The 26,802-nt window shown below is 38.8% G+C and overlaps 1 protein-coding gene across 2 annotated transcripts in view; it reads right to left on the bottom strand.

The window, feature by feature from the left end:
- Nucleotides 1-26,802, bottom strand: part of STARD9 (StAR related lipid transfer domain containing 9) — a 109,878-nt gene that overhangs the window by 80,067 nt on the left and 3,009 nt on the right. For both annotated transcript variants that reach the window (XM_065838068.2, XM_065838069.2), the window contains exons 2-3: nucleotides 14,159-14,228; nucleotides 11,081-11,197 (exon numbers count right to left, since the gene is read on the bottom strand). In XM_065838068.2, coding sequence (XP_065694140.1) covers nucleotides 11,081-11,197; nucleotides 14,159-14,228 — 187 coding nt within the window. The remainder of the gene's footprint in view (nucleotides 1-11,080; nucleotides 11,198-14,158; nucleotides 14,229-26,802) is intronic.

Below are 26,802 nucleotides of genomic sequence, written 5' to 3'. Positions count from 1 at the left end.
AACTCCAAGGGAATTCAGGCATCTCTCTTTCCAGTGTAATGACTTACAGCAGAAACATAGGGTGTTTCTTACATTCAACATCTGTATAGTCTGATCTTCTCAAAAGAAAAGAAAAAGGCACCAGCATCTGCAAATTCTTTGGTTTAAACAATTGCTGCCAGCTTTGATCAAAGCTGCACAAACAGGTCAAAGTAGCACAGTGCTCTCCACAAATTAGAGCATTTCACTTCTAACACTTCATTTTTTAGAAGTATTTTTAAGAAGTCAAAGCCTGACTTGAAAAACATTTTTAAAGCCTTTTTTTTTTTTTTTAATATTATTCTATGTATATCATGGTTTCCTCCAGATTTCCATTATCAAATAATTTCCCTTCCTGGATCCTTTTCTTAATTTTTAGAAATTATCTTCTGTCAAGCATGCTTTTATTCTAAGGTACGTAACAACAACAATAAAAATAGTTAAGATTATGGCAAAATATTTTTAGATAACATTATTTCATGCCATTATTTTAAATGACACTAAGTTCATTACTTCAAGATGCTTCCTTTCTCACTAATTGCCATCTTCATTTTGAGTATATTGCATACACAATTCTAGTAAATCAATAATACAGGTCTTCCCACTCTTAAGCCCACAAAACCTATTTTTTTAAGCAAGATACATGAACTGCATAGCTATTGGAGTGCTGTTTAGGAAGTGTAGCATAGGTAATTTTTTGTATGCCACAAGTGTTAACCAAGTTTATACCATTTTAAACCCAACAACAAAACACTTGACATGAAAATATTTCAGCCAATTCTACTGAAAGCATCCTCCACCCCCTGCATGGCTTATTTCGCAAAATAAAGGTGTACACCTCATGTTGCCTCATTACAAACATCATACAGCTGCTAACTGCATTGCAAATTGGAAGTGTATTTTGCTGATGCCTTGTAGATAAAACTATCAGTGCTTACACTGCTGACTGTAATAAATTTATGATGTGCAAAAATCTTTTGATAGTAAGAATACTTTTTTGTGTTACAAGCAACTTCCAACTCATTCCTTTTGGAATGAAAAATGGGGGGAGGGGTCAATTCTACACAGAACTACTCCAGCATTTTCTGTGTTCTCAAAGAAGGTTATGTAGATCACCTGCAAGCTGTGCCCATAATGGAAATGGTTGCAAGGACTTACCTTGCAGAGTGAGTATATGTAACATTTTCTAACAGGTAGGTCTCAGAAGAACAAAAAAGGAGCTACAGAATATTCTCTTTCCTTCAAGTGACAAATTGTCTCTATGCCCTGCATAGCCTTTTAATTCTTATTAATGTTTCCTAAACAAACATTTTTATTTTAAATAGAAGCCATTTGCTACCTCAAATGTGTTAATTACATCCTATTTTTGATTTATTTCTCCTCCCACTTCCTATCCCCGTTTTCTCGAGGCAAAAACGACACAGTCTGAGAAATACTTCAGTATAAGTAACAGTACTAAAGACAATAATCAGAAGAATAGAGCAATACAGAAAGACTGGAGAAAGCACTAGAAATTTTTAGGGACCTCTTACCTTGCATAGACATGCTAAAGAACATGTCCTCATGTTCTGGGATGTGATGAAGGATCCACCACACACCAGGTGCCTGGATCAGTGAACGAAAGTACAAAACAGCACAGCGCAGAAGGCATGCTGAGCAGGACCAGCCCTAATGGTAAATCCACCTTTAAAAAAAAAAAGGTGCAGGGACTCTCACAGGCTGGCCTACAGACATGGAAAAAGGATTTATACAGAGTTCAGCAGTAAGAGGGCCTCCAGTTTCCTTCCCAACTGTCTCAGCCCCCAGAACATTACAGAATGTGTGCCGCTAGTCTTCTTGTGAACAGCATATTAAAAAAAAAAAAAAAAAAAAAAAGTTCTTGATGCTTAGTATGAAGCACAGCCATTAAAACAAAGGTGCTAAACTGTGTGCAACAAATTTCAGCCCCTGTAATTAACTCTCCACTCCTAATCCCTCTGTTGGGAGCAGAACTCTTCAGCCAGCTCCCATCCGAACTTTAGGTCCACTGCTGGTTACTCACTCCAGGCTTTCTTCTACCCCACAAAGATGTAGTCACTTAAAACACCAGCATAAAAGGTGAATCCAAACCACCCCACCACCCCACTCCCTGAAGCTGGAAAGATAGAGCCAGGGCCATACGTGTGAATAGAACATTCTCCCTTTTCCAAGTGATCCCTTCAAGTCACTTCCAAAAGTACTTCAGTCTCACTTCCAAAATGGTGCTATAGGCACCTCTGACAGGACCACACAATTAGAGCTGCAGCACCAGCAATTTAACACAGCACAGACCAGACTATGTTCAGCCTACGAAGCGCTCTGAGCCTCCAAAGCAGGGTGGCCACATACAAACTACCACTCAGAAACGGCCACGGTTTCTGCCAGTTCCTGAACCATGCCTAGAAACTGGTAGGAGAGGTACCAGCCATTCCAGTCCAAACAGCACCAGGAACAACTCTTAACAATTCAGTAGCATAGACAACCAAGCTACAGTGCTCAGAGAATATTCCCTGGCATTAAATGGGGACATTTTATTTGCTTGTACAGACAGAGTTTGCCAGTGTGCCACAAAGAAAAAAAAGCATCAACTCCAGGTTGAAAAAAATGAGGAGCAAAAAAAGCCCTACTAATCTCTTTTGTCCTCTCTTTCAACCCAACATGCCAATGACATTCAGCTGTAGAAAGCTACTTACATTCATAATAAATGGAATAGAAAATATTACATTCCATATACTGTAATAAGCAATAAATTTATGCAAATGACATGCAGTAGGATGCGAGACAATAAAAGCACTGTGCTGTACCAGGCAGAGTCAAACACATGGAAATAACATAAAGAAGGACAATGTGAGGAGCTGGAAGAAAACTTCTACAATCCTCTGAAATCCTTGTTTTCAGACTAAATGTATCTTTAAGGCATCGACAGCTCTTTCGAGTTTCTGCTGAAACTGTGTTTAAGTTAAGAATATCAAAAGCTGTTAAATTAAGAATATCAAAAGCTATTTAAGCCCAGGCTTTAAGTTATCTCATTCTCCATATATGGGAATCAAGAAGATTGTTCATTTTCTGAACATGAACTGAAAATTCAGTGTCAATTTCTTGGTTTAGAGTTATAAGACATACTAAAAACAACTAGAAGATATAACAGTGTTAGCTGTTAAAAAGGAACAAGTAGCAGCCTCAGATTGTGGACTAGGACATTTCCCAGTTGTTGCAGAAGTGAGATAATTTTTGGCTTTAAAATGCTAACTATCTCCATAAAACCCTTTCATTTGATAGAAATTTAGAAGTGCTGGAATATGAGGAAAAACTCATAAGAAATCTGTATCAGTTCTCTCTCTAGGTCTGTAACATGATTCCACCTTTTTCTCCTACTTCAAAGAAGCTATGAGAAATTCACTCCTAATCAAAACCATGTTTTTTCTAGCTCAGGTGACACTTACAGGGTATGTGGCAAAATTATTATTGTGGTCTTTACTGTGAAGGTATAGACAGCTCCAACAGGGTTTGCTTCAAAAGACTGGGAATCACTGCTCTAAGAGATTTTTGGCATTTAAAATTGATCAGGAAACCTCATTCTCCCATGATGAAGATAACAAAAAGTACTACCCATGAACTTTTCAGCATTTTTGTTCTAGCCAAAAAAAAAAAAAGTTTATCCATTCCTAAGCCTATGAGCAGTTACTCAAATTCATTTTCTGCTATCATAACAGAACACACTCGGCAAAACCTAACACAAGATAAGACATGTCTCCTTCTAGTCTGTTCTCTTTCAAAACAATCAGTTGTTTCCTGGGTGTTGCTTTGCTGAAGATCAAATTAAACATACTTTGAAAGATATTTTACTAAAATTAACAGATCTGGGCAAATCTGGCAAAACATTTATGGTCTTGGAAAACTGAAACTACCAAAACAAAAGGTATAAACCAGTCTCTCATCAGTAATTTGAGCTCCTCTTCTCTTTAGTCCTATTCCAAATGAAACAAAATCCTGGAGAGGTGGACCATTCTTTTTCAAAACCACATATGAAGTACAAACGTAATCTCCCTGAAAGTATGCCTACTTTAAATCGAATAAATAACTCCCTTCAATTTTCTATCTCTGCTTCTCCAATGCTAACTAGAGAACGCTTTCCTTACTCACTGATCTAAAGCTACTCACTTCTGTCTACAAAATAATGGTAAAATTTTTTAAAAAGTATAAAAAGTATAAAGAAAATAAGGTAGGCCAATATAATTAATTTTGGGCTGGATGCTCTCAGTTCCTTAGATTCATTTTTCAGAAGTGATGTTTTATATGTAGGTCTGACACATGGGATGAGGCACATACTCTATAGAGACTGACTTTTTTTCATAAGACGATCTGCCAACAATGCTGTAAAGGCACACAGTAGTGATGATACATTCCCTGTATACACTCCTAAAGATGTATATGTGTGCAGGAGAGGGATGTCTGAAAATTCAGAATGGAAAACACTTGCAGTAACAGAGGCCTATCTTATAGTTAACTGATTTGATAACAAATCAGTCCTTCCTGACACAAAATAAAAAGTCCAGAAAAACTTTAATTGTCATTCAGCATCTTAGGAATACAACCTTTCCAGCAAGGATGGATTCAAACGGTCCATTCCAAAACTTATTAACCAACTATTTCAGGGGACAGTGATAAAGTCTGGTACGACATACTTCAAAATATATGTGCCAATCTGAGATACAGAACATCATCTCCCCTGCTTCAGCTGAGAATGTCCTGAGATTGTAACGCTGAAGTTACGAAGAGCGAAAACCTACCCATAATAGTGTGTACATATAGGGGTAAGGAACCCTAAACTGACACTCAGAATTTTGATGTGCTGAGGCTACACTAAATGTTTCCAGACTGAATTAATTTTGTTCATCTTCACTCTTTCTTATACACTTGAGCAGCACTGCCAACAGAATCTACTTCAGCAGAAAAGCCACAACTGAACAGAGACGTTAATTTTGCTTTTTACATGAGCTCTCAAGGGCAGACATTTTGTTGATTAAAAACAAACCAGAATTGGGAGTCAACATGCAGGTGCTCAGATCCAGCCTAAAGGATGATTCATTCAGTTTGTGTTCAAGGCCACACACACATCTCTCTGAGGCATTTCATCTTAGCTAACAGAAAAATAGAAAAGTTAGCTACCAGTGAAGATAAAAAAAGCAAGAAAGCAAGCACAGATCTATAAAAAAAGCAAGGGCTGTTTTTTTGCTATAATATAAAGGAACAATTGGTGTTCATACCACTTTAATAAACAATCATACAGAACACATGCATATTATTTAGGTTTTTCAGGCTTTAGCTACTTATGCATGCAAGTCCAAGCTCATGACTGCAACATGTCAGAAACATGGCACATTTTCAGAAATAAACAAAATGGCTGTGTTGAACTTGATCACAGCCGCTACAATAAACATATCTCATATTCAATGCTACCACAGTCCTGCCCAACAAAATCTTTCACAAGCCAGCTGCCTGCCAAAACAAAACAACAAACTCAAACCCCAAAAATAAATCCCCCAAACCTGGTCCAGTCTCCCAGTAAAAGTCTATCAGCATCCTTCCATTCAGTGACTACAGAACTCACAGACCAATATGATCTTTGAGACTTAGTTGAAGTTCAGACCATTTTTTCAGTCATTTCAGTTCCCAAAAGACCAGTCTAGCTGAAGTTATTCATAAAATACATGGCTAAACCTGGAGAAAAACCACTCCAGGTTAAAAACTCATCTCGGATCAATCTGCTCCTTGGAAGCACCATTAATATGACCTTCTGCTTCCAGCCATGCTGTGGAAATACTTGCAGATGAACAAGGGAACCCGTCTGCAAAGCAGAAAGAGTAGGGAATGGTACTCCTTTTAGATTAAAAGAAGAAAAAAAAAAAATCACTACTTCATGAGCATGGAGGAAAGACTGTGGGGTGATTACACAGAGGAATTCAAACTGTGAATGTTCATCTGCAAGCAGGAAAGAAAAATCAACATCTGCATACAGGTTACCTGCGTAACAGATTTTAAGTACACCTCGGTCGCCAGAAGTTAATTAAAAAAAAAGAAACAAATCATCCTTCCAAATAACCATATGCTGTCAAGTTATTTCAGAAAGTTTGCAGGTTACCAGTACCAAGTTTTTGTTTTTACTTGTAGGGCATGCAAAAATCACAAGGTTTATAGAAGCAGTGCAGATTGCAAATGTGCAGGTTTACTGCAACATGTACAACTGGCAACCCAAAGAACTTGTTATTCTCTTCTAAGTTGCTAAATGCACTTGCACATCCTTTCTTTACTATTTAGCCAGTCTAGTGCCTGCCTGTTGTAAAGAATATGTTCTGTGTATCAAGAGTCAGTGCCTGTCAGGGAAACAGAATGAGTGTGTATGAGCAGTAGCAGATTGAACAGCCAGAAAACATTTCATTATTTCATTTCATTTCATTGTTTGTGAAACAGTTTTTTAATTCCCCTTGACTTGTTAGCAATATTCAGCTTAATCCTTTCTTGTGTACTCTTGTTTAGGCTTTATATTTGAAATGTATCTGCATTAGATTATAATTACATATGAATGTATATGATTATACAGTTATTTCTATCAATTAACTGAATGCCTCAGTTATTTAAAACTAATTTTTGTCTCCTCTAATACAATGTGTTTAATGTTTTACATGGTAAACTGAAAGTCAACTTGATTCTTTACCTTCCAATAAAGCCTGCTTTGAAGATTGTAGTAATTCCCAGAGGAGTTTTCTGCAAAGAAATCTTGGTCTAAGCAGAAAGAATGACCTTATTCGATCACAAACTGAACACAGCAGCTGTGTTGCTGGCAGAAGATATATAGCATGCACTTATGGTGAATTCTCTCCCTCCATCATAATCCACTATATACTGATCCAATCATTGCACAAAACCCCTCTTTCTTATAGTACGCTCTCCTTTTCACTTCTGTCTCACTCTGGGTTGGAGAAAAAAAAAAATGTTGCGCATGGAATGCTTACTGCTTTTCAAATATTTCATGCAAAAATGCCATTTACACCCACAGTCACTGCCTCCTCCTCTTTCGCCCTCCTTTTACAGCAAAACAAGGCGGGTGGGGAGGGGAAGAGAGAGACAGAAAACAAATTGAAGGTTTTTTCGATATATTGAAATTAGAGCTTTCTTATGTTATAATTTTTAGAATTAAGCGCATATGCCAGATAATAGATTTTGAATTTGTCTTGGGAATTCACAAGACAATTAAGAACTTGAACCCCACAGGAAATGTATGGAGGCATGGAAGTGTCACAAACTCAGCTTAAAAGGGAAAGGTCTCTTAGTTAAACTTCTTTAGAAGCATGACTACATTTTTATTAAAAAAATAAAAAAAGGAGCAAGTACTATGACTTAGTTTGCTGAAGGGTTGAAAAGCATGTTGCAATATCATGCTTTCAAACAATACTGTTGTGTAACTTTTCTAAACTTTTTCAATTAACATGTAAAACAAACTCCTCAAAACAAACAAAAAACCAACCAACCAAACAAACAAAAAACCTAGTGCCATATTGAAAATCTTGTATAATAGAAGAAACATACCTATTTCTTCTTCTATTTGCTTTTCAGCTGCACTCTGACAGGGAGGTAAGAAAACCATCTGCCCCTTTGCCCAACTACTTTTCATATCCAGAAGTCATATAAAATCTCACTGAAACCAGTGTAAATTCAGCACTTAAACACTTTCCTGGATTTCACTCTCTCTACCACTGAAAGTCTATTAGTCATGGGGTGTATTCCTCTTATCAAAAGGACCATAATGCTACACATCAGCTATGTATGGCAACTGCTGGGTGTGAACACCTGCTTGTACATCCTGTGGGTCAGTCTGCCCACCGTGGCTTCTGTGAGTGCACAATAACCGGATGGGTAGGATGGCTGTGGAGGAAGCCGAGGACTGAAGCTGTAACAACCAGCTACAAGAATACTTAATGCTTGCATGTGTTCCTGTAGCCTTAAAGATCCTCTTGTGCAGAATACCCTTAAGATTTTGTTTAATTCAGCTTGCACTAGAGCAAGCTGAAATATTTTTGTCAGTAGGATTTAAATGGGCATTTACTTAAGTTTTGTAAATGTTTTAAAAATATTCCTTCCCTTGGTGAAGCTGAAACAGACTTGAGGAAAGATTCATTAAGAGCTATTTTAAGTCTTACAAGGAAATTGCAAAAGATTGAAACAGACTGTTCTGTGTCAGATGAAAATTTAAATTAGTTTAAATTTATATGTTTGTCTGCAGGACAACTACGGAGGTCTCAAAGCACCTACATATTAACGAGCATATTCAAACAGTGGAATAAGAAAAATTATAAACCTAAATATCATTACAAATATGATTATTACCGTATTTTTACTGCAAAATGGAAATATGCCATTAACATCTATTAAAAGATAATCCCACAGTTACATAATGGCCAAAGACTGATGGATTTCCAACATTGTCTTTGGAAAACAATCCTGGACTACACACAGCTTCCTGAAGACATCTGTGGAGGAAGAAGGCGGGGGAGAAGGAAGCAATAGATGCTTTTACACAAAATGTCCCCCTTTACTAAAGAAGGTTTTGTGTAGTGCAAAATTCACCTCTCAAAAACAACCTTAATACAAGAATGCAGGGAGATATGGTGAAACTATTTCACTGTATGCGAATGGTAAAGCCCAGGTCCAGATACTAAGCATTCTACCTCTGTGAGACTAAACTAATTCTGCAGCAACACGGCAGAGATTTGTACCTTTAAAATCGTATTTTTATCTAAACACCATGACTTGCAGCCCTCCCACTATTGTTTTATTGTCACAAAATCCTTAACAACAGAAAAAACTGTTAGGACCTCATTTTTATGCATCCATCCAGAGGACAAAAAAGACAGCATGCTATAAAAATGAACCTGAAGGCAGATACTTTAATCTCCTTTTCATCCTCAACCAATACACCAATCACGTGTGATAACAGTTGGCAGGACATCTTCATGAAAAAGTAATCCAAGGTCAGCTCATGAAAGAAAGCTTTTACTGGATGACAGAGCTACTGAGCCTCCTCTGGCCGCCGATATCATCATTGCTGTAAGGAAGCTTAGAAGCTTCAAGCTCAGCACTGAAATAATGATTCAAAACATAGAATTAGTACAATAAACTTCATTCATACAGTAGAAGGGGGCAGACAAACACAAAAGCATGGCAAGATTGCAGTATCCCAGCAGCCCTCAAGGACATTTAAAGTCAGTTTACTGATTCTACAACCACCAAGAAAGGTAAAAAGCTTAAGAAATTCACTTATGCTCTAGGCCTTTCAAAGCACCAGTCCATCTTTAAACATTTCTTAGCTCATGAAAGACAGCTGTCTAAGGCTCAGTAAGCCAATGGTTACATGAAGCAGCACTGGATGTCCTTTCAGCCACCATTAAGCATGAGTAAGGAAACTATGGCCCATTACTTCATTTTCTATGGCCAGGGAGTTCATGTTTACCCCTCAGTGTTTTTACTGGATAAAACTGTATTGTATGATAACACAAGGCTCTCAGCAGTGTCTGAAACACCTACTCAGCCCCAGCAAGGAAGCCGCACTGTTTATATTGCATTTTACATTCTTTTTCAATTGCACTTGTATTTAATAACAACAAGTACAAAAATTTACACTTTGTAGCCAATATTTATATTTTCCATTTGGCAGTTCTGATAATTTTTCATACTGAGTAGAGATAAAGCTGACTTGGCAGACTGTATTTATCAACATTTAATCTGCTAAACCATTTCAGCTATAATAGAAAGCCAACTGTGCTGTCAACAGTTCTAAGAAGCATGTTTCTAAGTGCATTATGAGAGAAACTCACAAAGAAAAAAAATCAAAATAAGAAAGTACGACACTGTAAGGAGGGAGGCAGGAGGGACACCAACAATTCAATACTTAAAGATTTGTTATTTGTAATCCCTAAAATGGAAGTTTATCTAGTGCCAACTACTTAAGAAAGACAATTTCCTTTTTTAAACACTAAATACACTTCCCAAGTTTCCAAAACCTCTTCCACACTACTGCACCAAGAAGGAAATAGAGCAGAGTCAATAATTCCACCTATAATTCTGGCAATTGCCAAATTTGATAATTTTTCAAATATTTACTACCAAAAGTAAAACAAACCTGTGCTCATCACTACCAGAAATACAAAGTTCACAGGACTCCCTCAGTCTTAAGTGATACTTTCTGTGAAAAACAGCACAACTACACAGCTTGAAATTTTAGGAACAATTGTACTGACAACAGACAAAAGTGAAATGATACAATTCTGATGACAAAATAGCCATAAAAACTTGTTTTAATGCTGACACATGTGACCGTCTGTCTGCATGCATAGAGAAATCTTTGGATAGCTTTGCTGTGCATTGTATGTATTTCTAGTAGATCTAATAATTCTTTGTTTATTAATCAAAATTTGTAAGCATATCCTGTTTTAATACTGATTCCTTCAACCTTCTCTCTTTATCAATCAAACATTGGATTTTCAAGCTAGGAGGAGTCTCCATTAGTTATAAGAGATTTCTGATGCTTTATCAAGGAAAAGTACTCAGAACAATACAGTATAAGTAAAATTTACTACTATTATTTGAAGATGTGATTTCTTCACTTCTGATCCTCTCAGCAGAATCACCTCAACACTCTTCCTTTGACTTCAGAGCTTTCTCCCTCTAGAATCTGATCCATCCCCCCCTCCGAAAAAAAAAATCTCATTCTTAAGCCAGAGTCCTCAGATCATCAAAATTAATTATCGCTACCAAAGTTAACATATGTAATGAAAGCTTGCATTAGTTGACAAACAAGGACACTGCAGTCCTACTGAGCCTGTTTAAGACAAAAGGACTGAGTACTGTGGCAGAACAAACAAAATAAGAAAATATGGAGGTAGAAAAGAAAATTTCATGTATCCTACATCTCCATCTCCTCCTGTAGGTGTGATTAGAAAGGACAAAACAAGATAGGCACAGAGACATGAAGACCAGCATCACTTACCATTTCCTGAGATGCATACTTTGGATCTTCAGGATCAACTGACCAGTAGCAATAATCAAAGCTGAAGGCCACGGTCTTTTCTCTCGAGTCCCAAGTGCTATCAAGCCTACTGTCAACCTGACAACAGAAGGAAAAGGAGAAAGACCAATTCACTTTGAAGCTGACCAAAAAGTAAGCATTTTAAAACTAACAGGAAGTTTATCTAGGATCTTTATTGTGAAAAACAAATGGCATATAGTTTATCCTCTCTTCAGTTTTCTTTCATGCTCAGACTGAGGTGGAGACATCCATGACAGACCTGCTGAAGCATTTTTGCTGAGGGTTTCATTTACTACAGCTAAGGTTTTCCAGGGTGCTAACAATAAATATAATTTAGTCAATCTTCACATCATATACATATTGGCAGTTAAGCTCTATAACCCTTTTGATATTTCTCTGCCATTCTTCTGTTTCACTGAGAACCACACCACAGAAATGAGGCCCCAAGTGAAAAAACAAAACCAGTTTTCTCACTGCACAGCTGAAAATGCAGGTCTCTTCCCCCATTTCCCCCTTGCTTTGTCATGGATGCAAGCTAATGCTTCTGTATTGGGACTGCCCACTACAAACCTAACCTTTTCAGGTTAGTAGTAACAACAGTGAAGCCTTTCTAGCATAAAAGTCAGAAATGGCGGCTGAAGTTGAGGGAATCGTATGTGTAAGTCTTTCTGTACAATCTTGCTCAAGTGACTAGTAATAAAGTTAAGCTTATGAACAAAGAATTATACATTGTTGTTACACTTAAGGAGAGTAATGAGTCCAAATATAACACAGAATTAACACAATTCACATGTAATTTTGACCTAACTTTATTGTAACCTTGGCATTTGCAATAACATAAGCAGAAAAAGGTTTGTTAGAATTTGGTAGCTAAACAAACAGCTTCACTAATGGCCTCAAACTCCAGGGGTGACAGTGTTGTCTGCCAGGTTACTGGGTGAAAGGCCTTGTAAGCACTGAACTCTGCTACCAGCTGTGAGGTTTACAGGGAAAATTAATTTACAGGCTCATCTGACAGGTTTGTGGAGGTTTTGTTTTGTTTTGCTTTAAACCAAGAAAGAGCGAAGTGAGAGATGACAGAAATAATTTTAAATTATCTTTGAATGGGTTTCATGTATTTTAAACCCTTCTTGATTCTCAAATTGTCACACTGAATTAAATACAACTCAGGTTTCCATTAGTCAGAATTGACATCTTAACAAGCCTATTTATCATCTTCTATAATGACACTTTCAACATGTTGTGGTTCAGAGATTTTACGCAATTACTTTTTATTTACTTAGGTTTTTCTGCAGCAATAAGCAGAAGACAGCCTTCCTACTGCAATGCGTAAAAACACAAAAAAATTTTAAAAACTACCCCTCCACCTCAGGAAAAGCAGCCCCTGATTGCAGAAGTGATGACCCTTCTGGTGAGAAAGGGTTTGTTTTGAACTACAAAGCTCATCTACCCCAGACACAACAACGTGAAAATTAGTGTATAATAATTTCTACGCTTACTTAGATTCATCAAAGGCTGTCTAAATTTAGTTTATGTATAAAGCAAACTCACTCCCTGTACAAAACTTACCAATTATGAAACCTCAAGAAAGAAAACATCCACAAGCCAGCCCTCGCATCTTCAAATAACCCTTCTTGGCCTGCTATGGCTGTTCCCCACACTGCTGTGGGTTCCCCAGTGTGTCAAGGCAGCTCACAGCTCCTTTAAACAAATAAAATAAAAAACCCCTCTAGGTCTAACAAAGCTCAGCTGGACCCAGTTATGCATCTGCATGACTGAGGCCTTCACCTGCCAAGGGATGTCTCCCCCAGTTGGGGGGCGGCCTCGGAGCCCCAAATCCTCACAGCCCCGTTGTGTGGCCCAAAGCCCCTCGAGGGCAGGCACCAGCGACAGAGAGCATCATGCCTGCAGGAAAAGTGTGTCTTTGAAAGCTTTGTCACACATACAAAGAACTGGGGAAAGTTACTTCAGAAAGTAGTGAGAGTCTCAGACTGCAAATACAGCCTTGGAAAAGGAAATATACAGAAAGCAAGCACCCATGAGGCCTCTCATACCACTAATATTTTTCCATCTTCTTTCTCCAAAACAAGCACCTGTAGTCAATACAAAAATAATTATAACAGAAAAAGGTAAATAGTTCAAATCCTTTCATTCAATTTTTGCCACGGTTTCTCTTTGAAATCAAACATATTACTCTTGAACCAGCAGTCTAGAATAACTGGGTTGCTTGCAGATGTAAAGAAAAAGGAGACAAGAAATACAAAATGCATTCATCTTCTAGGATCCCCACAGTCATCTCATGGTTCATTTATTTGCCTTTCGAGCAGAAACATGTTTGACAACACAGAATTGCTTTGCTCCCATTCTGTTAATTTAGTGAAGGACCGTGGCAGCTTTAAGTAGTTCAAGAGTCTAAACCAGAGGGCTGGTTCCCATGCACGTCGAGTCCAGAGCTCTCACAGAGGACGACAGCTACATTCAGTTTATTCTTATAGCTCTTGGTCTCTTACCAAGACCTGAAGTGTAGCTGAACACATTTTGTTCCATTTCACGCAAGTCAGTTGCACTCCAAGTGCAAATATGAGAGGAGAGGCAGAGAAAGAAATAATCCAGTTTTTAGTGACAGTAAGATAAGCACAAAATCCTAAACAATTTACTAACAGCTTTGAATAATGGCATGCAGCCAGATTGCAAAAGCTCTGACAAATATAAAATACAGAAAACACAGCTACATGTTACATCCTCTGTAAAAAACAAAAACAACAAAAAAACACCACCACAAAAAACCCCAACCCAAAACACAAACCACAAAAAAACCAAACCAAAACAAAAAACCAACAACAAAACCCACGCCAAACAACAAAACCCCACAAACCAACCCGAAACCAAAACAATCCTCCCCATACTTTTGCTGCAATCATTCTAGAGCTGTGTTGGCTTAAACTTCTCCCTTAATATTTCTATTAGAATGATCTAATAGCCAAGCAAACGTAGAAAAGCATCAGGATTTTCATATGAGAAAGAAGACAAAAAGCATACCTTTATATTTCTGACTTTTGCCACTTTGTCATCAACTTCTACAATTACTCTTCCTCCTTCTGCACTCTCTCTGGAAACAGAACACACAAAAAAAATCCATTTAAAATATGAAGACACAGAAAGGTGAATGATAAATTTGTAAACCCCAGAAATTTGTGTTTACTTTAACAAACCACAAATCAGAGCTATATAACACATACTTTTGCTTATAAGACATGCTTTGCTTATAAGACATGAAGTAGCATTTGAAGATCTGCAGCCAGGTATCTCAATAGTGAGAGGGGAAAAAACCAAAAAAACAGGACTGTGGTGATTAAATGCTTTCAAAGTGCATTTACCAAATCCTTTGTTAGGATTTTATTTCTAATTAAGAGTTGCTGTTTTAAATTACATTTACAAGGAAGTAGAGTGGAGCACTGGTAGACTGGCAATGCTTTGTGGAGTACAGATCCACGTCATAGACTTGTGAGCCACCAGTGTTGTCTAGTTGCACTGCCTGATTTTTACCACATAATCCAAACTTTTGTTGCAGTCCTCAAAACATACTCCTCAGTAAAACAAAACTGCACTGAATTGTAAATGGACAGGTTCGTGTCCCAAGTGCAAAGGACCATGCACTCAAGTATACTATCTAAAATTCCCACTGAACACAGCTACGACTGGCTACAACAGCCAACTTCCACTTCAAAATGAGTCATATAAGAAAATAATGGAAAAAAGGATGTGACCTAAGGGAAGGAAAAAAAAAACCCAAACCAACAAAGCACCACAACAACAAAAAAACAACCCACAACCAACTTATTTCTGAGCTGACAGCAGGACAGCTACTTGAAGCATGTTCTTATTTATAGATGTGTTGATTCACATCCTTCTCAATAACTATAATGGATTTTTTTATACATAGCAAGATAGAAATGAGGAAGAAGAGACCAGCAGAAAAATAAACAAATGCTTTGTTAATGAGAAGCTAAGAACAGGAGAAAGATTTTTTATCTTTTACTTTTCTTCTATATTTTGCTTTGCACTCTGATACTGACAGAGCTTGTAAGCTTCACCTTTACCAGAAAGCTTTATTTTGATGAAGCTGAATGCCTTTGTAAAGCTGGAATAAGTTGGTTTAGAGAGAAAATCAATTTTGTCCATAGTGCAGAAGGCACAAGCACTGTCATATATTCCCTGATAATCAGCTGGATCAGTATAATCAGGTCAGTTAAAAACTAGATGAAATAAAACAAGAGTTAGAAAACTCAAACCCAGCTGACCACTATTCATTCATGGACCTAGATTCATCTTTTACAAGATTTCCTTACATGTGTACAGAAGTATTTACTCTTTCTCCCATTACAATCTCCTTCCACTGACAGCTCTAACTTCCAAGCAGCACACAGCACAACATGCCCTGCCTCTGGGGTCTCTCCAGTTCTCAGTTTTTACCCTACACTTTCTGTACCAAAACAGGTTTTAATGTCTTAGGACACTTAAGTCTTCCACAGAGACAATCACTGTAGCGTTTGAGCTTTACAAGCACCAAGAAGTTTTAAACACATTTTTGAACATATACTGTCCTGGATTTGCATATAGAAATAATGCTTTACCTCAAAGTCTCTGTGCTCCACATTACTAATTTGAGCATGTGCCTTGAGACAGACTGAAATTCATACTTTCTATAATACATACTCATATGTGGCACTTCACATAGCAACTACAGCTCCCAGAGGTTTTACTTAAGCTATGAGTGTTCAGCATCTCAACACAGCAGCCACCAGAGCCCTGAGTTAGATCTCAAGAGAAAAACTCACAAAAGAGGAATTTGCATTATGTACAGCTGGGTACCAAATGTTGCATGATGTATGGCACAGTACTGAACAGAGGCCTCATAAGGCTCCCTAAAAAACAAATGAAGAAGGACAAGTGCCTAAGGATACCATCTGCGAGTATCCAAGGTAGAAATCTGCAACTGATTCATTTCATCTGTACATGTGCAACTTCACTGATGTTTGAAAAACAGGGGTTTTACAACACAAGTAAATTTTGAGACTTGCACATCCACTACAAACGTCTGCCAGGTGAGCTAGTGGACAGAGCCGACTGTTACCCTATACAGCAGACCAGATCTAAGATCTAATTGGACCCTTTGACAGAAGATTTCACAAGAATTTAACAACAACAGAAGACAGACAAAACCAGAGGGATGCCTTAGGAGTGAGTTTGCTTCATGTACACATATTCTTTTCTCCACTGCCCCAGTATGATCTTGGCCCTATCCTGCTTCCCAATCCCATGAGCATTCCCTATTTTTCAGTGCTACTGTTAACCCTCTAGTCTTATCACCTGAGTTACAGTTCACAAAGTTCCTGTCCTCCTCCCCCTATGCACACACATCATCCTGTACAGGTACCCATGATCTGTTCTCTGACATCTTGTCCGTGTGCCCACAGTCAATTTTAGTCTCTTCAACTACTCTGCAGGTCTCATCTCCTTCTACCCCATTGTAGCTGGTTTTAGGCTGATCCAAAGGTTCACAATCTTACTCTTCTTGACAACACAAAATTACCACAGGGTAACAAGGATTCCTCACTATGCAGACAAAAAGCTCTATGCAGCAGTGAAACAGTGTTGTTCAAGCCTCACACAAGAAAGCCACCAGCAGAGATACAACTAAAGCCTCCCCATGCTCTGGGTGGAGATTCACAGCGCTCAGACTTTTGTCTTAACTGGAGGCTGTTGCTGCAAGAAGCAATTTCTTTTTGCTGCTCCAACCTCACACATGTGTTCCCACTTCTCTCCTTGCATCTGATGTAGCAATCACACACCCATGCAATGACTCAGATCAGCTGTGATCAGAAAACAAAACACACCAAATAAATAATGAAGGTGCCACCAGAGCAGTGAGCCCTTCCAGAACGCTGAGCACAGCAGTCACACAGTTGCTAAGCCAAATCAAGAGAAAGGGCAGGAATGAGCTGTGGTGGGAATGGAGACCCCCCACTTCTGCACTAGCTTTCAGACAGCATTGAGCACAAACCAAACCAGACCTGCAGCCATCCCCAGCTCTACAAACCTTATATCCAGCCTCCTTATAAACATGTGTTTATATCATGCTTCATTTACGTATAAACCAGAAAACTTTGGGAAAGAAAGCACAGTTTAGTATTTAAAGCCCAGGAGGCAAAGCAGCCTCACAGTTGTTGTAGATGTTCTGAACTTAACTCCAGATCACAAACACTAAAAAAGCTCTCACACCAAAACCTGTGTTTGTCAATACTGTCTTACACATGTGTGCACCACAGTTTGCATTTGACTGATAAAACAATCCTTCATCCTTAGAAATGGGTGCTCTGCTCCACACATATGAAAATCTGTGTTCCTTGTACCAAGAAAATAAACTCCAAAGTACACTTCTCTAGTAACACATTTGACTTCGCTCCTCAGAAGTCATAGTGATCCTAATACTTAGTTTCCCCATCCTCTCTTCTTCCCCACTTTTTGAAAAATTCATACTGTAATTGGGAAATGCCTGTTTTCTAAATTACTTTGCATGAAAACAAATTATCTGTACGAAGACAGAGCTGTAGAAAGACCATCTAACAGTGCATGTCCCAGGACAGACCTGGATCTTCTCAGACACAGGAAGTTTTAGAGAAGTGCAGATCCAGCAACAGAACAGCGACTCAAGTACAGAATGCAGTGGCAGGGCTGTAATGGGAGCTACAAGAAGAGACCTGACGAAAGCAAAGCTGCTGCGGCAGTCCAAGAAACAAGGACAGCCCAAAGGAAATCTCCTCATACCATTTGCTGTTCCTATGACAAATTGTTTCTGCAGCCAACCATAAAGCTAATGCAACTCCAGAGGGACAACAGACACCCTGCAAGATTTAAAAGAATGAGCCAGTGGAAAAAGATCACAGGAGGATCAACATCCCCAAGAGGGACATTTCCACAACTTGCTGGATCTCAGTGAGACGAGTTCAGCCACAAAGTACAGAAGTGCAAGGAGGTATACAATGCTGGAGGAAGCAGTGGGTGGAAAGAAAGGGGGCGGTTGTTTATTTTAGACTTTAAAAAATTTGCCCCACTTCTCCTCCACCCTCTCAAATAACAGTCAGGCACTTAGAGAACAAAGGAGATGATTTATCAAAAGTTGCCTGTTTATTTTAAAAACATGTACATGCAATAAAGCAAAAATACTGGAGTTATTAGCAGTAGTCATGTCACGCAACAAAACAGCTTCTACAAATATTGATCACCAAATACTCACCAAAGTAATCAAACATACCAAAGCAAATATATACCACTCAAGTACATGAGAAATCTTAAATAATTTTTGAAAAAAATGGACATGTGTCTACTCATATAAACTTTAAAAATAACCCTGAAAGGTAATTGTTGCAAGTACTTATGCTTTCCTACCAATTCCCATCACCCACGTTAACTCCGAACATAATCTCAACCTGTACTGAGACAGAAGACCTCAAAAGAAGTACAGAAACAGAACCAATCCCTCCCCTCTTGCAGAGATTTTTTTGTTAATCTGGGCAATTGTGTAGGTTCTGGGTTTTTTTGGGAACAATTAACCTTTTTGTTTTCCTAGATTTTTCTAGAAAAAAGTAGCCCTCTGCGTCTCACTGTGATGGAAAGCATTTTCACACTATGCTTACAAATACGACCAAAAGCACACCTGTAGCAAAGGTGGCAGGATGCGTGCCGGCAGTCACTGCTGCTGTCTCTGGGACAATGTCACCTCCCAGGATGTGACCCATAACTATGACAGCCTATACAACACTTACCAAACTACCTCCAATTGTACCTGGGACGCTTTGTGCCATCTAATGGCACCCCTATGCAATCACCTTGCCAGCAGCTGAAGTATAATCTGGAGGCAAATCTAACCCATGGTTTTTCTTGGTCATAAAGTCTAAAGGTTTTATGGGGAAAAGTTCTGGGAGTATTCAGATTTATCTCTCCCTTCCCATTAACAGTATATCATAGTGTCCCTGCCTCTTGTTTATTGGTGGCCTTGGCAGTGGTCTCCTTAGGAAGCTGCCATCTTTGCATCTCTGGAGTGACTGACCTCGGCCAGAGGAACAAAGACATAGCATATATTCCAAGTTTTGCTAGTCTTTAGAGAACACTAAACCTGACAAAATGGGTTGAGGACACATCTGTCAAGAGACCAAGGGTGCAACGAGAAGAGCACTAAGACCCCAGGCTGGTCCATCAGAAACTGTAGAGCCATTAGAGCTTCTGCACCCTACTGACAAGTTAGGGTACTTACAACCATAACTCTCCTCAAACACAGCATCCATTCACGACATCGGCATAAATCTGTATCCTTATCCCTACTGCTGTAACCTGTGGAAGTCAAGAGCTGCTAACAGTATGAACATCCTCCCTTTGGCTAATTCAGATTTTGTTTTTAAACAAGTATCAATAATCAGTAAATTTACCTAATTTTGATTTCTGTGGTTTTCCTTATTGAGTACTACCCCGTACCATTTTGGATATTTCTCTTTAAGTCATAATTGTTTTACTGTGTCTTGCAAGAGAGGAGTGCACACCCACTCAGTAATCCTCCTACCAAATTCAGAACAGATGTTTATAAATGATTTAAAACTATATATTGAAGCCAAGTACGCAGAGTTCACCAAGACAGCATGCTGCTATACTAGACATGCTGGACAAGTTATCTTTCAAGGCTACTCCCAGCTGCATTGAGCTTTCATTTGCTCTGATAATGGCTAACACAACCTGGCAGTCAAAAATCACCATTCCTAGTGATTAGCATTGTCCTTGTGTGGTTTCCCCCTATTCTTCTTTGCAAATATTATATAGCAACAAAAGTTGGAATATTTAGTGCAGAGATAAACATGAGGCATTGTCAGTGCTCCTTTCAGATACAGACATGCCGAAACACTTAAAGTCTTTGCTTAACCTTACCAGACATTGGATATATATTATATATCCATAAGCTAGGAGAGGAAGCACAGGATGGCCTCCTCCGCAGTAAGTTCTGCAATCCTGCCCATGCCATGGCACAGTACAAGAAGAGTATTCCTGTCTGCACTGTCTCTGAAGTCTCGTACTGCCTGAACAAGAGTGTCAGGCACCTTGCTTGAGCAATCCAAGTCAGAAATACTCCTGAAGATCCATCAGTGCTTTGAACAGTTGTGGAATAATGATGCCTTCTCTTTTATGTAGAGGCATTGAGAGAAGGAGGGAAGAGGAAAGGAAAAAGTGTTTTAATCTGTCATACTACCAGCATTTAAAGAAGCATGAAATAAGGAGGATTTAAAACAAAGCTATAGACCAGTCAGTCCCATTTCATCCACCCTTGATTTCCCAACCATTTACTGACTAGTGAGATAGTATAATTCATGGAATTTTGCATCAAAGAAATTCTGTGCAAATGCCACAATTTCCATGCAAACCAGAATTTGGCTACAGTGGTCAGTTTTCATTCAACCAGGACAGAACTTCAATCTGCGATTATAGTTAAATAAATGACTGTGACACTGAATACTGCGATGCACTGTCTCATCCCTCTTGCTTAGGTATCTCTTTCATTGTTTCAAAACCTGCCGCTAAAGTAAACCCTTAAATTCTAAAAACAGAGGCGCAAAACTCCATTATTTTGTTTAAAACCTACACTACAGATAGGAAGATGGCAGGAATATTTTAAAGTGCACTGCTTTTTAATGTTTGCATAAAGCATTGGACTAAAGAAAACGAAACTGGGCAAATCCTACCCCAAACTCACATAAATTATCTGTGCACAGTGGTGCTGTCTCACCATGTACTGCACAAAGGTCCCACAAGACCGGCATGCAACCACTGCACCATTCCCCAGGGGCGATGCGCAGCTACCTGCGTGCATGCAGTTGCATCATCTTGCATGACTGTAACTTCTCTCGGAGTATGTGGTCTAAGGGAAAGAAACTGCCCAAGAAGACCTGACCCTGGCCAGATTATTTAATGACACTGTGCCCCATTTTTCTTTGCTGCATACAAAAAAAATCTGATCCCTGCTCCAAAACATTCTGACACTCATAAAGTCTTCTTAGGACTTGGGAGGAAAAGTGTTCTATGAAAATGCAAAGTATGAGTCAGAAGACTTCCGTAAGGTGGTTTTGCTGTTGTTGTTTTAGGACATTGTTGTAGCTGCTTTTGCACAGGCAACAAGGGAAGTGAGAAAAGAGACAGTCAGCCTCTTGCTCTGGGAAATAAACCACCAGCAGTTACCACTTCATACTGGCTTAAATGAGTACAGGCACAGCATTGTCACATAACATCAGCAGAAGCATCATCTTCTGAGGAACAGACAGTGGTGGCCACTCAGGACATGCAGAGTCCTGCCCTTGTAAAGGGCTAGAAAGTCTGCCATTTACCAAAATTAGAAAACTTGCTTCATGCAACTGCCTGAAGAACACATCTGGGAAAGGCTGCTGATGTAGTACCCTCTTAAAAACACAGATGTGTCTGATCAAAACCACCTGCTAATATCAAGCAGGGATACTAAGAGAAAAGAGCAGCCACCTCAATAATAGATTACATGAAACTTTAAATAATAGACTAGGCAAAGGAAAATAACTAATTTCAGACAGAGGGGAAAAGATGTCAAGAGAACCTTAACAATAGGCTACGTTACAAAACAGGATACACAAATGTCAAAATACGTTTGGGACAGGTAACTCCTTTATAAATAGAATATTAGAATCTCAACTTTTCTTTAAAATAATCCCAGTTCTTCTGTGGAAAACCAGCTTGAAATCATGAGCAATGCATAACCAATGCAGTTTGTACAGATTTTCAGACAGCAGCTCTGGGAGGCCCAAGACAGCTCTTTCCCACCATCAGGTACCAACCCCTAAACCCCATGGCTTTTGAGATAGAGTTCAACCACCACCACCTGAAGAAAGGGACTGTCATGTAATAGAGGACAACACTCACTCAGCTATCACAGTAGAAAAAAGCAGGTAAAAGCCTGACATTTCTCTAGGTGTGAGAGAATGACAGCAGCAAGGTAGCTAGGAATATATATACTAAAATAATACAACTGAGAAGGGTAAAGCAATAAGGTCAGGGTAGAAGACACCTCACTATTCTGTATTCAATGGCCAATTAGTCTAAACTTTGGAATAGCATGAGAAATATGTAACAGTCTTAAGTACGATAAAAAGCCTTTTCTGCTCTTGCCTATTAACTGTTTTTCCTATATTTATGCCTCTTCTTTCCACAGTGACATTCTGGTCCCTTTGAAATAGAAGCCAATTTTGTAATTTTCTTCAAAGAAAGTAGCATTTTCTTCTGTATTTGAAAATTACATCCATATGGAACATATGTTGAATATCTATAAAATCAAATTATACTACATCCATTTTCCAGAGAATGCTAATGTAAAATATATACAGGTTCCTAAGAAAGTTATTTCCAATTACATCCAGTAAAGCAGTTAATGGAGATGATAGCAACATTCCATTAACAGAGCGCTAATTTATCCCACACACATTTGAGTTTCAGAGAAAAGTTTAAGTCAGCTCACGTACCAAAAAGAAGAAAAAAAATCCTCATATTTACCTTTCGAAATACAAAGGAAAGTAAATGTTCTCTCCTTGCAAACACTTATTTTTTTTCAAGAAAGTGGAATACAAACACTTTTTAAACTCTATCCAAAAGCACAGAAAAGCTAACAAGCAGAAGTTGAAGTTGTAAACAAAAATAAACTGTATGAATAATAATGATGCCAATATCTCGTGTCATTAAATAAGTTTTTTTACTGTAATTGAAAAGCTCCTGAAATTTTAACCTAAACATCATTCCTCAGAATGCATTCCTCTTAACAGTGGCATGATGAAGTTTTAAGACAGAGATACAACCTGAAAGTGCTTAAAAAGGGCAGCAGTGAGCAACTGGTGAAGAATAAACATTTTTAAAGTAATATGCTTCAATAATTTTTTTGGTGGGGGTAAGAGAGAGAACAACAATAATCTCCAATCTGCTGTTGCTTTAATTCTGTTTTGATACAGCATTTAACATCTGTTATGCATAAGATTCAAGGAATGTTTTCTACAAACTTTGCTACAAGTTATCACTCTCATCAGCAGTAGGTCATATTGCGGTATTTAAGTTCTTGTGGTCATACGTGAGCGTGTAAAATAGCTAATACCACAGTCTGTAAAACAGCAACAAGTCTTGCTTACAAAATAATCCTTCCTTTTACTTACCACAACGTGATTACAAAGAAAAAAGGAGGCAGACTACAGCAGAGAGACTAGTTAACCAGGCTGACCCTGCAGCAGATTAATCAAGGCAAACCCCGCAAAAAACAGTGATTTACTTTACATCCTTTCCACCATGATTTTTTAAAGTAATTTTTTCTACATAACTTTCCTTTTGAATAGAAATAAATTTTAGACATTCACACCATAATGCACCTGTCAGCTGAGCTCCTCTCTCGCCCATTCACTGCAGCTGTGCTCAGGGTGCTGCCTGGGTCAGCCCAGCACGTTTCTGGAAACTGTAAGAGAGAAACTTTCCCTACTATTCCCTGCCAGCCTTGGGCTTGCTCACACCCATCACGTGAGTTCTTAGGACCTCAAACTTAGCTCTTCCACCCCTATCCCATCCTCAGGCTTCATTACCTGCTGCATCCCAGGAAGGCAATTAGAAGACTATGTCATACAGAGCAGCAGTAATGAGGAAAACAGCTGCTGCAGCTCAGATTGTGAAAGTAAACACCTGCACAGCTGGAAGTGCAGTTCAGCTTTGCTACTTCGAACTGACCATGCACTTCTTTGATGCTCTCATCTGCCAGTGCAGAGGACAAGCTCAGGAACTCCTGAGGAGACTGGGAAATAAACAGCTGGCCAAGAGGCTCCAAGTTACAGCTTGGAAACAATGCAAAGCAGAAAAAGGCAAAGGGCAGCTTTTGGGTTCATTAATCTGTTTAGCAGCTCTTTCAGGTGATATGTCTATGAGGCTTGTAGAGGATGGGAGAGTTTATTTGTGAGTAATTAAAGACTTCAGGAAAGACCCTTTCAAATAAGAGCTCCTTGCCAGTCTCTCCTTTTCCAGGCCACAGAGGCACCTGAAAAGTACAGAAGATATTTTCAACAGCAGAATACATCTTCTGTTTTGTTGGGCTCTGCACAAGTAGGTGCCAGACTTTTAAGTACTTTAAACTCTCAAAAAGTGTCACAGGGTAACTTGCACACCCTAGCATAAAATTTTTAACTAATACCACTATAATTTTACAATTTAATTAAACAAACTTGCTGTGAATGGTTTTACCCAGGTCTCAATCCACAATCCATGAAAAAATGCAATGTATTCTAGTCACTGGGGCATGCTAAAAAGAGAATCCTACAGTAAAGCATGAGGCTTTTCATTGTGGTATGGAGCACTGTTTCTTAAAATCCTTCTTTCCTGTCTTTAAGACTGCTTAGGTAGCAGCTCTCAAACTGCACCATGACAAGGGAATGCATCCTGGGTATGCACAAGTGAATGGAGACCAGCTGGATGCAGAGCAGCAGATGCAGTGGAAGCGGATCGTGGAGGAAAAGGCATGAGGCAGCTGTGCTCCATCCTGGTCCCAACCATACTGTCCTAGACACACGGACTGCTCCCCTCCCAGAGGGCCTCCCGTGCAAAAACATGGCCCTCCCTTCCTCCTCTCACACAACACAGGGCTGAGGTCTGCCATAAGAGAATCAGCAGCCACAACTACGCATTAGAATTGTGATGGGATACCACAGGGACAAACATTTTCAAAACTAGCAGCATATAAAAACTAGCACTGGTTTCTGCTGGCCTGCATAAATAGTAAAAGGCCATGTCAAACGCTGCAGGTGTTTCTGCAGCATATGAAGATCCAACACAGCTTTAAGAGAGCCACCCAGGCACAAGGAGAGCCCTAGACACCGTACCGAAATACTTGAGGGGTAATGTACCCTCTTTCTCAGCCAGTCACACTATATCCAGAACGGGAGGATCAGATCTGATATCACAGCACGACACCACAGAGCATGGTCTTGGCATACTTCACAACAGAAATCAAGACACAAAAAGAAACAACATTCCTAGTTGACATAGTTACTTGCTAGCATTGAAAGTGTTTCCATCAACAGCTTCTGACTGACAGCCAAAAATAACATTACGCTCTCCTTACAAAAGTCTAGTATTTAATAGACCAAGCATTAAGATGTCCGGAAATAAACCATAAAGGGATTTCATCAGTTCCCAATGCCTATTTAATACCTGATTATTATTACCATAGTCAATTTATAGCACCCATTCAAGCTTCCATATTTCATTCTGAGGGAGACAATGTATTTACACAAAACAAGTATCCATGTAACCACAAAATAACAAATCTTTTTTAGTATCTAGAATAGTAAATGTGTAATAAAGTTTTTTTAAAGTAATGTCACTCCAGGGAACATATTTGAGGGAATTTACTTCCAGGACAACATTTTGGTGATTTAAAAAATCATTTAGCCTGTTACAGAATGATGACTTTATGAAGAACATTGGCTACAAGCTATTTAAAGTTTAGGCAGAGGAAAAACTTCTGCATTCTGTATAACTGTACTCGCTTTATAACTAGTGATATAATCCATGAGGAATATTTGTGCATAGGAACTCTCTGTCAAAGAATGCATTGTGATGGGCACCATACAGGCACAGAACAAAAAGACCAGTCTTTGCCTTATGTTAAATAACAAGTTGCAGATGTGATTAATATGGTTTATAAAAAACGGAAATTTTAAACAGAAAGTAGAGTTTTAAAAAGTCCTGTACTAACATCTTATAATGTGAATATTCTGTAAATTTTAAGATGCAAACCCAATGTTCATCTGCCGTTGTAAATTAAATAGAGAGTAGCAATGAGCAAGTAAAGTTTGTATAATAGTCTAGAAACAACCAACTAACCCTCTAGCTCTAGCCTAGCCTTTCCTCTAAGCTTTTCAGTTTTTGGTACTCTTAAGAAGCAAAGTTTAATATTTTTGCCTGGAACTGCTATTGCAAACATTACAGTACTTCAATCCATTTGAGCTGAAATTTTTCTTCAGGATGGTTTTTCTTTTTAAAGCACCTGAGAGACCCTAGGAGCTCTAGTAACATGGGTACCTGTTAGAAGCAATCGTGTGTGTGTGTGTGTGTGAAAGGAGAGGGTGAGAGGTTTGTGTGACCACAATATGGAAGTGATACAAGAAACTGGAATAGAAAGAGCAGGCCTGTATCCTCACTGCGAGCTTTAGTCCTTTCAAAGTCCATCAAGGTTACTTTAAGCCTTCATATATTTAGTATTTGTCTCAAAGTCATTATATTTGGAAAATTTTGGTAAATGCTAGAAAGCAAATTCTCATGTCAGAGCCTTCATGGGGAATATCCAATCCCTTCCCTTTCCTGTACATAAAGTATAAAATCCATTTTTAAATGTTTTTGTTGACCTCAGCTATGGCAACACAGCACAAGGAACAAATGGGCTACTGCCTTTGGGGTCATATACCACAAGACTCGTGGTCTCTGCCTCCCCATCCCATCTGTTACACTGCCACAGGCTGAGTAGGTGGAATTAGTCAGCATGGGTTTATGAAAGGCAGGTCCTGCTTGACAAACCTGATCTCCTTCTATGACAAGGTGAC

Source organism: Patagioenas fasciata, chromosome 5 (genome assembly GCF_037038585.1).
Source record: "Patagioenas fasciata isolate bPatFas1 chromosome 5, bPatFas1.hap1, whole genome shotgun sequence".
In the NCBI taxonomy this organism is placed as follows: Eukaryota; Metazoa; Chordata; class Aves; order Columbiformes; family Columbidae; genus Patagioenas; species Patagioenas fasciata.
Note: the sequence above shows the minus strand (reverse complement) of the source record. Positions and strands in the feature narration are given on the sequence as shown.